This window comes from Oncorhynchus mykiss, chromosome 2 (genome assembly GCF_057628025.1).
Source record: "Oncorhynchus mykiss isolate SJ-2025 chromosome 2, ASM5762802v1, whole genome shotgun sequence".
Classification (NCBI taxonomy): domain Eukaryota; kingdom Metazoa; phylum Chordata; class Actinopteri; order Salmoniformes; family Salmonidae; genus Oncorhynchus; species Oncorhynchus mykiss.
Window position 1 is genome coordinate 17,905,779 of NC_143023.1, and position 12,289 is coordinate 17,918,067.

The 12,289-nt window shown below is 45.6% G+C and overlaps 1 protein-coding gene across 9 annotated transcripts in view; it reads left to right on the forward strand.

The window, feature by feature from the left end:
* LOC110536937 (protein tweety homolog 1) overlaps nt 1–12,257 on the forward strand; it is a 34,139-nt gene extending 21,882 nt beyond the window's left edge. For 2 of the 9 annotated variants that reach the window (XM_090191223.1, XM_036940656.2), the window contains 8 exons: nt 2,982–3,057; nt 3,199–3,254; nt 3,553–3,645; nt 3,764–3,856; nt 3,950–4,089; nt 7,083–7,250; nt 10,014–10,092; nt 11,068–12,257. In XM_090191223.1, the coding sequence (XP_090047349.1) occupies nt 2,982–3,057; nt 3,199–3,254; nt 3,553–3,645; nt 3,764–3,856; nt 3,950–4,089; nt 7,083–7,250; nt 10,014–10,092; nt 11,068–11,151 (789 nt within the window). In that variant the 3' untranslated portion in view covers nt 11,152–12,257. Of the gene's footprint in view, nt 1–2,981; nt 3,058–3,198; nt 3,255–3,552; nt 3,646–3,763; nt 3,857–3,949; nt 4,090–7,082; nt 7,251–10,013; nt 10,093–11,062 lie in introns of all 9 variants that reach the window. The other 7 variants (XM_036940678.2, XM_090191255.1, XM_036940676.2 and 4 more) reach the window with 5 other exon arrangements.
* The last annotated feature ends 32 nt before the right edge of the window (nt 12,258–12,289 follow it).

Here is a 12,289-nt window from a genome sequence, read left to right on the forward strand (position 1 = left end):
GTCTATACAGCATGGAGAGGGACAGTAGGTCTATACAACATGGAGAGGGACAGTAGGTTCTATGCAGCATGGAGAGGGACAGTAGGTCTATACGGTATGGAGAGGGACAGTAGGTCTATACAGTGTGGAGAGGGTCAGTAGGTCTATGCAGCATGGAGAGGGACAGTAGGTCTATGCAGCATGGAGAGGGACAGTAGGTCTATGCAGCATGGAGAGGGACAGTAGGTCTATGCAGCATGGAGAGGGACAGTAGGTCTATGCAGCATGGAGAGGGACAGTAGATCTATGCAGCATGGAGAGGGACAGTAGGTCTATGCAGCATGGAGAGGGACAGTAGGTCTATACAGCATGGAGAGGGACAGTAGGTCTATGCAGCATGGAGAGGGACAGTAGGTCTATGCAGCATGGAGAGGGACAGTAGATCTATGCAGCATGGAGAGGGACAGTAGATCTATGCAGCATGGAGAGGGACAGTAGGTCTATACGGTATGGAGAGGGAGAGTAGGTCTATACAGTATGGAGAGGGACAGTAGGTCTATACGGTATGGAGAGGGACAGTAGGTCTATACAGTATGGAGAGGGACAGTAGGTCTATACAGCATGGAGAGGGACAGTAGGTCTATACAGTATGGAGAGGGACAGTAGGTCTATACGGTATGGAGAGGGACAGTAGGTCTATACAGTATGGAGAGGGACAGTAGGTCTATACAGTATGGAGAGGGACAGTAGGTCTATACATTATGGAGAGGGAGAGTAGGTCTATACGTTATGGAGAGGGAGAGTAGGTCTATACGTTATGGAGAGAGACAGTAGGTCTATACAGCATGGAGAGGGATAGTAGGTCTATACATTATGGAGAGGGAGAGTAGGTCTATACAGCATGGAGAGGGACAGTAGGTCTATACAGTATGGAGAGGGAGAGTAGGTCTATACGGTATGGAGAGGGACAGTAGGTCTATACAGTATGGAGAGGGACAGTAGGTCTATACGTTATGGAGAGGGAGAGTAGGTCTATACATTATGGAGAGGGAGAGTAGGTCTATACGTTATGGAGAGGGAGAGTAGGTCTATACGTTATGGAGAGAGACAGGAGGTCTATACATTATGGAGAGGGACAGTAGGTTATATGCAGCATGGAGAGGGACAGTAGGTCTATACAGTATGGAGAGGGAGAGTAGGTCTATACGGTATGGAGAGGGACAGTAGGTCTATACAGTATGGAGAAGGACAGTAGGTCTATACAGCATGGAGAAGGACAGTAGGTCTATACAGCATGGAGAGGGACAGTAGGTCTATACAACATGGAGAGGGACAGTAGGTTCTATGCAGCATGGAGAGGGACAGTAGGTCTATACGGTATGGAGAGGGACAGTAGGTCTATGCAGTATGGAGAGGGAGAGTAGGTCTATACGGTATGGAGAGGGACAGTAGGTCTATACAGTATGGAGAAGGACAGTAGGTCTATACAGCATGGAGAAGGACAGTAGGTCTATACAGCATGGAGAGGGACAGTAGGTCTATACAACATGGAGAGGGACAGTAGGTTCTATGCAGCATGGAGAGGGACAGTAGGTCTATACGGTATGGAGAGGGACAGTAGGTCTATACAGTGTGGAGAGGGTCAGTAGGTCTATGCAGCATGGAGAGGGACAGTAGGTCTATGCAGCATGGAGAGGGACAGTAGGTCTATGCAGCATGGAGAGGGACAGTAGGTCTATGCAGCATGGAGAGGGACAGTAGATCTATGCAGCATGGAGAGGGACAGTAGGTCTATGCAGTATGGAGAGGGACAGTAGATCTATGCAGTATGGAGAGGGACAGTAGGTCTATGCAGCATGGAGAGGGACAGTAGATCTATGCAGCATGGAGAGGGACAGTAGGTCTATGCAGCATGGAGAGGGACAGTAGATCTATGCAGCATGGAGAGGGACAGTAGGTCTATGCAGCATGGACAGGGACAGTAGATCTATGCAGCATGGAGAGGGACAGTAGATCTATGCAGCATGGAGAGGGACAGTAGATCTATGCAGCATGGAGAGGGACAGTAGATCTATGCAGCATGGAAAAGGACAGTAGGTCTATGCAGCATGGAGAGGGACAGTAGATCTATGCAGCATGGAGAGGGACAGTAGATCTATGCAGCATGGAGAGGGACAGTAGATCTATGCAGCATGGAGAGGGACAGTAGATCTATGCAGCATGGAGAGGGACAGTAGGTTATATGCAGCATGGAGAGGGACAGTAGATCTATGCAGCATGGAGAGGGACAGTAGATCTATGCAGCATGGAGAGGGACAGTAGATCTATGCAGCATGGAGAGGGACAGTAGATCTATGCAGCATGGAGAGGGACAGTAGATCTATGCAGCATGGAGAGGGACAGTAGATCTATGCAGCATGGAGAGGGACAGTAGATCTATGCAGCATGGAGAGGGACAGTAGATCTATGCAGCATGGAGAGGGACAGTAGATCTATGCAGCATGGAGAGGGACAGTAGGTCTATGCAGCATGGAGAGGGACAGTAGATCTATGCAGCATGGAGAGGGACAGTAGATCTATGCAGCATGGAGAGGGACAGTAGATCTATGCAGCATGGAGAGGGACAGTAGATCTATTTAGCATGGAGAGGGACAGTAGGTCTATGCAGCATGGAGAGGGACAGTAGGTCTATGCAGCATGGAGAGGGACAGTAGGTCTATGCAGCATGGAGAGGGACAGTAGATCTATGCAGCATGGAGAGGGACAGTAGATATATGCAGCATGTGATTCACTCAGTAAATCAATAGAACAGGCAGTGGGCCAAGTGCTGCAGTCAGATATCTGAGGAGAGACGTGTGTCATTCAGTCAGTGTTTCTCTGTTAACTTTTCCCTTGTGATCTCTCCCTCCATTTCTCTCCCCCTTTATCTCTCTACCTCTCTCTCTTTCTGTCTTTATTTCTATATCCCTCTCTTCCCCCACTACCTCTCTCTGCATCTCCAGTCTGTCAGTGACTTCTGTACAGATCCTAACACCTTTGTGCTCAACTCCACCCACTTCAACTCTGGGACCAGCTCAGGTACAGTAGTGCATCGCTGCACACTAACAAAGAGTCTCTGATTATTTCATTCATATAGCCGTTCATTTTGATGCTGAAATGCCCTGACACACTTTATTCATTGCTGATTGATGGTCTGCTGCTGTCCTCTGTCCTATCCAGACGTGTTGGATTATTACCTGACCTGCAGCAGACGTATGAACAGCCCTTTCCAGCAGGTAGTAACTGTTCTCTGTAGATGCTGTGTCTCACGTAGTGGTGTTAGGGGATCAGGGTTTCAATAACACATGGACTCTTCCGAGTGCCCTGAAATTAGTGGGCTGGACCAATGTAAATATATGGGGGTTTGTATTATTTCTGGGCAGCTGTAATTCCAACCCTGGTGCCACTGATATAGGACAGTAAGTAAACATGTATTTTCTGATAGGTACTGTTCAGGATGTTTATAGATTATACAGTGTTAGCATGATGATGATGCTTAGCTAAGCAATATTTTCAATGACCTGTTGTCTGCAGCTGCTGACCCAGTCACAGAGGTCCCTTTCCAGCATCCACACACACCTATCCAGCCTGGACCGGAATGCTCTCCCACAGGTCCCCAAGGCAGAGGTACATCACACTGGGCCAGGGTGCAACCCATGACACAAAATGGCTGCCAAATATATAAAGCACAGTGTCATGTTTATGAAACTGAGTGTGATATTATCCTTACCTATTGTCGTTGTAGAAGTCACTCAGGGAGGTTCAGCAGATTCTCAATGCCACAGAGGGCAACTTTCACCAGCTGGTGGCGCTACTCCACTGTCGAGGTCTCAACAAGGTAGGCCTGGTGTTTAACATGGGGTGTAATGGTCTCTGGTGTGTTCTTGCTGTTTTCTCAAGTCTTTTTGCTCTTTCTGTCTCTGTTTCTTAGGATTATATTGACTCTTTGAAAGGCCTGTGCTCTGATGGGATGGAGGGATTGCTCTACCTCTCTCTCTACTCTTTCCTTTCGGCTCTGGCCTTCACTGCCATCCTCTGTTCCCTGCCCGGCGCCTGGAGAAGCTTCCCCAGGTGTGTGTGTCTGTGTGAGCGAGAGATAGAGATATGTTATTGATGTCATGTTGTTGCTTAAGTTTTGTACATCATAGTTTAACATTTCCTCTGAACATGCTCAGCAGCAAGGTAAGGTTGTACTATATAGAGGTGCAGGTGTGGGTTGACGTACTGGATGGGCATGTAACTCACTACTGTACCTCCAGGTCTGTCAGAGCTTCTGTCTGTGTGTCTGTCTGTAGTAAACAGCTTCCAACTGTGTCACAGCCAGAAACATGAAGGGAAAAACAGATTCAGGGATCAACAAGGGGATTCATTTTTTTATTTGCGAATATCGATGTAAAATTAACAGGAGGTCTGTATTCCAGAGTACATTGCTGAATGCACCATCACAAACCCATTAATTGAACAGATAAAAACATATATACAGTGAGGGAAAAAAGTATTTGATCCCCTGCTGATTTTGTACGTTTAGCCACTGACAAAGAAATGATCAGTCTATAATTTTAATGGTAGGTTTATTTGAACAGTGAGACACAGAATAACAACAAAAAAATCCAGAAAGACACATGTCAAAAATGTTATAAATTGATTTGCATTTTAATGAGGGAAATAAGTATTTGACCCCTCTGCAAAACATGACTTAGTACTTGGTGGCAAAACCCTTGTTGGCAATCACAGAGGTCAGACGTTTCTTGTAGTTGGCCACCAGGTTTGCACACATCTCAGGAGGGATTTTGTCCCACTCCTCTTTGCAGATCTTCTCCCAAGTCATTAAGGTTTCGAGGCTGACGTTTGGCAACTCGAACCTTCAGCTCCCCTTTTCTATGGGATTAAGGTCTGGAGACTGGCTAGGCCACTCCAGGACCTTAATGTGCTTCTTCTTGAGCCACTCCTTTGTTGCCTTGGCTGTGTGTTTTGGGTCATTGTCATGCTGGAATACCTATCCACGACCCATTTTCAATGCCCTGGCTGAGGGAAGGAGGTTCTCACCCAAGATTTCATGGTACATGGCCCCGTCCATCGTCCCTTTGATGCAGTAAAGTTGTCCTGTCCCCTTAGCAGAAAAACACCCCCAAAGCATAATGTTTCCACCTCCATGTTTGACGGTGGGGATGGTGTTCTTGGGGTCATAGGCAGCATTCCCCCTCCTCCAAACATGGCGAGTTGAGTGGATGTCAAAGAGCTCCATTTTGGTCTCATCTGACCACAACACTTTCACCCAGTTGTCCTCTGAATCATTCAGATGTTCATTGGTAAACTTCAGACGGGCATGTCTATGTGCTTTCTTGAGCAGGGGGGCCTTGCGGGCGCTGCAGAATCTCAGTCCTTCACGGCGTAGTGTGTTACCAATTGTTTTCTTGGTGACTATGATCCCAGCTGCCTTGAGATCATTGACAAGATCCTCCTGTGTGGTTCTGGGCTGATTCCTCACCGTTCTCATGATCATTGCAACTCCATGAGGTGAGATCTTGCATGGAGCCCCAGGCCGAGGGAGATTGACAGTTATTTTGTGTTTCTTCCATTTGCGAATAATCGCACCAACTGTTGTCACCTTCTCACCAAGCTGCTTGGCGATGGTCTTGTAGCCCATTCCAGCCTAGTGTAGGTCTACAATCTTGTCCCTGACAACCTTGGAGAGCTCTTTGGTCTTGGCCATGGTGGAGAGTTTGGAATCTGATTGATTGATTGCTTCTGTGGGCAGGTGTCTTTTATACAGGTAACAAACTGAGATTAGGAGCACTCCCTTTAAGTGTGTGCTCCTAATCTCAGCTCGTTACCTGTATAAAAGACACATGGGAGCCAGAAATCTTTCTGATTGAGGGGGTCAAATACTTATTTCCCTCATTAAAATGCAAATCAATTCATAACATTTTTGACATGTGTTTTTCTGGATTTTTTTGTTGTTATTCTGTCTCTCACTGTTCACATAAACCTACCATTACAATTATAGACTGATCATTTCTTTGTCAGTGGGCAAACGTACAAATGCAGCAGGGGATCAAATATGTTTTCCCTCACTGTATACAGTACTGTGCAAAAGTTTTAGGCAGGTGTGAAAAAAGGCTGTAAAGTAAGAATGCTTTAAAAAATAGGCATGTTAATAGTTAACAAAATGCAAAGTGAGCGAACAGAAGAAAAATCTATATCAAATCAATATTTGGTGTGACCACTCTTTTTCTTCAAAACAGCATCAATTCTTCTAAGTACAATTGCAGACAGTTTTTGAAGGAACTCGGCAGGTAGGTTGGCCCAAACATCTTGGAGAACTAACCACAGTTCTTCTGTGGATTTAGGCAGCCTAAGGTGCTTCTCTCTCTTCATGTAATCCCAGACAGACTCGATGATGTTGAGATCAGGGCTCTGTGGGGGCCGTACCATCACTTCCAGGACTCCCTGTTCTTCTTAACGCTGAAGATAGTTCTTAATGACTTTCGCTGTATGTTTGGGGTTGTTGTCATGCTGCAGATTAAATTTTGGGCCAATCAGATGCTTCCCAGATGGTATTGCATGATGGATAAGTATCTGCCTGTACTTCTCAGAAATGAATTGATCATCATTACCACCTGTTTGGTATAATTGTTTAATCATACACCTGACTATATACCTACAAAATCCCTGACTTTGTGCAAGTGTACCTACAATAATTGATGCTTTGAAGGCAAAGGGTGGTCACACCACTTTTCTTCTGTTCATTCATTTTGCATATTGTTTATTGATAAATATAATCTTTTAACATGTCTATTTTTGAAAGCATTCTTACTTTACAGCATTTTCTCACACCTGCCTAAAACGTTCACACAGTACTGTATATTATTATTTTACAACAATTTTTTGTTGTTTTCTTGTACAGTAGGGTAAAAGTACACAGATGTTGTGGCTGTGTTCCACACATGAAGAGTGTGTTCCGTATCTGTTCCATAGGATTTAAAGGTTCATACAAAGTGTTACCAAAACCCCTAATTGTTGTTCTCATGAGTTCTCCTCTCCCCTCTCTCTGACGGCGACAGTGATTCCGAGGAGTATGAAGATTCGGACAGCGAGAGCGAGGACCCCTTCACTTCCCATCAGGCACGTAGACAGCCGGCCGTGGGGTCTCAGCGAGGGGCCTTGCCCCCCTTCTATAATTACCAGGGGGCCGAGTGGACTCCTCCATTTTCTAGCGCGCCACCCCTCCCGTGAGTAACACAGACACACAGACACACAGACAGACAGACAGACAGACAGAGTTGCCTCAGAGAGACCCCCCGGGAATAAGATGAAGTTTTTTACTATAGTGGCTGAGGATGAAGACTTGGTGGAGATTAAGCTGATCCTAGATCTGTGCCTTGGTGTAACTTCAACTCGAAGCTCCCACCTGAAGCCGACAAGATCAGGACACTCATATAGGCCCAGTATAGAGTAGTGGAGCGTGCATGAACACACACAGACCTACTGACTAAGTCTGCTATGTTAATGAGCATAAGTGAAGGATAGGTACAAAACAGAGACACACAGAGGTTTTAGATGCACAGCTTGAAAAGACACACATATTTACTTCACCACACCCTGTAATGTTAGCATACATGCACACATGGCAAACGTTTGACATTGGAAATACATTGGATATAGTTCTACCTCACACCTACCCAGACATGTACAGTGATGGAGTAGTCAGAACCACTCTGCCTCCATATAGACACATACAGATCACTTTGTCAGGGGAATCAAACACACGCAACGCAGACAGACACACAGACAGATCTACTGTGGACTGCAGGGTAGGCAGAGAAACAGACACACAGACAGATCTACTGTGGACTGCAGGGTAGGCAGAGAAACAGACACACAGACAGATATACTGTGGACTGCAGGGTAGGCAGAGAAACAGACACACAGACAGATCTACTGTGGACTGCAGGGTAGGCAGAGAAACAGACACACAGACAGGTCTACTGTGGACTGCAGGGTAGGCAGAGAAACAGACACACAGACAGGTCTACTGTGGACTGCAGGGTAGGCAGAGAAACAGACACACAGACAGGGCTACTGTGGACTGCAGGGTAGGCAGAGAAACAGACACACAGACAGGGCTACTGTGGACTGCAGGGTAGGCAGAGAAACAGACACACAGACAGGGCTACTGTGGACTGCAGGGTAGGCAGAGAAACAGACACAACTCCAGAAGTCTGTCTTTCTGTGTGTCTGTCTATCGGTCTGTCGCACCTTCCAAGACAGACATAGACCGGTCCGATCGATCACTCACAGATCTTGAGTGTGTTTCAAATGACACCCTATTCACCATATAGTGCACTACTTTGGGCCAAGTGTCCGAAAGTAGTGCACTATATGGGGAATAGGGTGTCATTTTAGACACATACATTAATACTGCGGAGATATGAGGCTCAGGTTGACCTAGGTAAAACCCCATCACTCCCACCCACCATCCACACTGTGGTGTCCCAAGTCTCATGTTATCAAGTCTCTCAAATTACTCTCACCTCTCTCTCTTTCTGTCTCTGTCCTTTATTATTTCTTTATCACTCTCTCTCGGTCTTTCACTCCCTCTCACTGTCTCTTCCTCTCTCTCACTCTCTCTCGGTCTCTCACTCCCTCTCACTGTCTCTTCCTCTCACTGTCTCTTCCTCTCTCTCACTCTCTCTCGGTCTTTCACTCCCTCTCACTGTCTCTTCCTCTCACTGTCTCTTCCTCTCTCTCACTCTCTCTCGGTCTTTCACTCCCTCTCAATGTCACTTCCTCTCACTGTCACTTCCTCTCACTGTCTCTTCCTCTCTCTCACTCTCTCTCGGTCTTTCACTCCCTCTCAATGTCACTTCCTCTCACTGTCACTTCCTCTCACTGTCTCTTCCTCTCTCTCTCTCACTCCCTCTCTCTGTCTCTTCCTCTCTCTCACTCTCTCTCGGTCTTTCACTCCCTCTCACTGTCTCTTCCTCTCTCTCACTCTCTCTCTCGGTCTTTCACTCCCTCTCACTGTCTCTTCCTCTCTCTCACTCACTCTCTCTCGGTCTTTCACTCCCTCACTGTCACTTCCTCTCTCTCACTCTCTCTCGGTCTTTCACTTCCTCTCACTGTCTCTTCCTCTCTCTCACTCTCTCTCGGTCTTTCACTCCCTCTCAATGTCACTTCCTCTCACTGTCACTTCCTCTCACTGTCTCTTCCTCTCTTTCACTCTCTTTCTATACTTTGCCAGTCCAGTTAATGCCCTAAGAAGTGTACTTTCCTACCTTATGCCTTAGCATGTAGAACATAACTAAATGCCAAGTCCAGTTGGTGTATTCAGGCGCTGTAAACACTGTGATTGTCAGTGGCCCTAGCCTAGATCTAATAGTAACATTATCATGACCAAACTGCCCAGAGTAAAGTAACTCAGATTCCAGGTACCCAATAAACAATAAGAATGCAGTGGACTCCTGATAAATGCTCTGGTTTGGGGCCGTCTGGAAAGCACACACTAAAGTGGAGCATGTGGATATCCAGAGCAATTAAAAATGAATGTATTTTGAATTGGGACTGGTGAAGTTTTAAATTGCCATGCACGTACACGTTGTACACAAATGTGCACTTCATCATTGTACATGACTTTGCATTTCCCAAAGTGGACTTATCAGGAGTGCACTGTGTGTATAATATCTGTGTCCCCCATGCTGAAACCTCCAGCTATCCCCCTGCCTACGTAGATATAGTGCCCTAATAACACTAATACCACCAGTTATAAGGAGGTCCGTTTCTACATCACCATTTCTCTAATCGCTCTTCCTCCCTTTCTCTTCTTACCCCACCTCGGTTCCCTCCTTTGGTCCACCTCCCTCTTTTCGTCTTTCTCAATGTGTCTCATCCCTTTTTCCCCTCTCTCTCACTCATTCTCCACTCCTTCTCCTCTTCCTCCTCTTCTGCCTTCCTGCTTTTCCTTTCGTTTCCTCTCTCTTTCTGTCTCTACACAGGACTCCAAACGTTTCCTCCAATGGCAACCCTGGCTATGAGAGCCTACCCCTGACTGACAGGCAGTCCCCACCCCCCTCTGTGAGTTCCTTTGTATTCGTGACATCCTAATCTGTGCCATTTGTCATCACTAGGCGTGTAAACCGTCACTCGAGGTGTTATTTGCCTGTACGTTTGTCATTAGTCGATAATAAACATTCTGGATCTAACTAACTGGTGGTGGTGATGGTGGTCATGGTGGCGATGGGGATGGTGGTGATGGTAGTGGTGGTGATGGTATTGGTGGCGATGGTCAAGGTGGTGATGGTAGTGGTGATGATGGTTGTGATGGTAGTGGGGATGGTGGTGGTGGTGGTGGTGTTGTGGCTCCAACCTTACAGGGCCCTGTAGGCCAGGAGTGTAGGCAAGGGTGGGCCTGGGTAGCGTTGACCCATCCAAATTTCTGTAGGCCCATCTACCAACTAAATTCTGTCTACACACCTGCTGTAAACTGGCATTCTTTTTTTATTCAACTAACCTAAAGTATGTGTACTATCGCTTGAATGGGAAAGCTCACTTTCTGCCCCTAACAACTAACTCTGTCGGTTGTCACCTCTCTGACTTTGGACATGCTAGAAAGGACGTACATACAGTGCTTTCTGATCACAAACCTGAGACCTAACCCTAACCATTACCCTACCTTTGTCCTTTCTAGCATTACCATCCCAGTCTTAACTTTTACAACAGTCCCTGGTGCTTGTGGTAGAAGTTGCCTCCATACACCTCTGATCTGGGGTCAGATTACCTGATTACCTACCCATTCCTAACCTTAACCATTTGGAGGTAAAGACCCTGGATCAGTGGTTGTGGATAACTTCTACCTCCTCTACCCCTGTTGTTAGGGGAATAATGTGACCACGTGAGTGCTCATCTTCCTACAAGAGATGATTTTGAAACAAATTTGAATAATGGAGATTTCTTGTTTTCTTGTCTTCCTTCTCTCTGCACACCCTCCTCTGTGGATCTTCAATGGCGGCTCCCCCATATCCAATCAAAACGCTGTTTCTGAAAGTACAGTACTCTCCCAGCATGCTGACTGGTTACGGGGGTAGTCAAACACACCCCAACTCCGCCCATTCAAGGAACCTGTATTCACGCTAATTTTTTTTTATGTTTAAAAAAGTATAGAATTTTTTTCTGTTTTCTTATGAATGGACACTTTATTGAGATGAAGAATAAATAACTAATCCCCAAAAATCGAGCTTTAGATGTAAATTAAAGGTGCGTAACGTCAGTATCAACAAGGTTGAATGGCCTGCTGTAGAACCTCACAGTAAGCTAATGTCAAATAGATACAGTAGGTAGCATGATTATGAAGAGGTCTGAACCAGGTTCACTTGGTCAAAGTCACCCCTTACAATCCCCCTTGTCTGTCCAGTGTCAACAGTTGCGCGGCGAGCCAAAATGGTATTGACGTTACAACATTGTAGTTCTATATTTTTTAAATGTAGCACCAGTTTATTTTCACGTTTTTATATCTATATCTTGTTGTAGAGAAACACTGACACGTAGAAACAAGACACATTTTTGAGTGAATGAATATGCAGTCTCCTCACTTGGTATTCAACGTGCAATTTTTATTTGATTTACTTTTTATAAGTGAAAATTCTGTATCTCCTTTGTATTACCTTCTGATACTATACATTTCACTGTTGATGACATTATCTAAATCAGGGATGGGCAACTCCTGTCCTTGGGGCCGGAGTGGTGAATAAACTAATTGCATTCTAAACTGAAGATCATGATTAGGCGATTATTGGAGTCAGCTGCAGAAGGGACACCAAGTCCCCAAGGACTGGAGTTGCCCATCCCCTCATGAAACTTTGCTCTTAAAAATAACATTCAAGAGAGGGCTATAGTACCACCTCTTTGTAGGCTGAATTGAGAACTACAACTCCCATCCAACCACGAGACCGTTAGAACTACAAATCCCATGCAATGACAGCAGGCACATAGCAATAAAACTCCTGCCACTGGTGCTGCAGTAGCTCTACCGTAAATAGCAATAATAACTATATAGCAGTGGGTTTCTGGGGTCTCTATAGGATGTTATGTACATATGTGATGTCAGATTTCATTGAACACCCTCCTTGTCTGACCTTGTTAACCCTTGAATTGCGTTTGTATGGTATAATCAATGCTCCTTTTGAATGGCATCCTTTTTCACTCCAGAGTCTAATATAAATAAAATAATAACAATTAATAAAGTTGCCTTGTTTAAGTCACTCAACTGTGAATG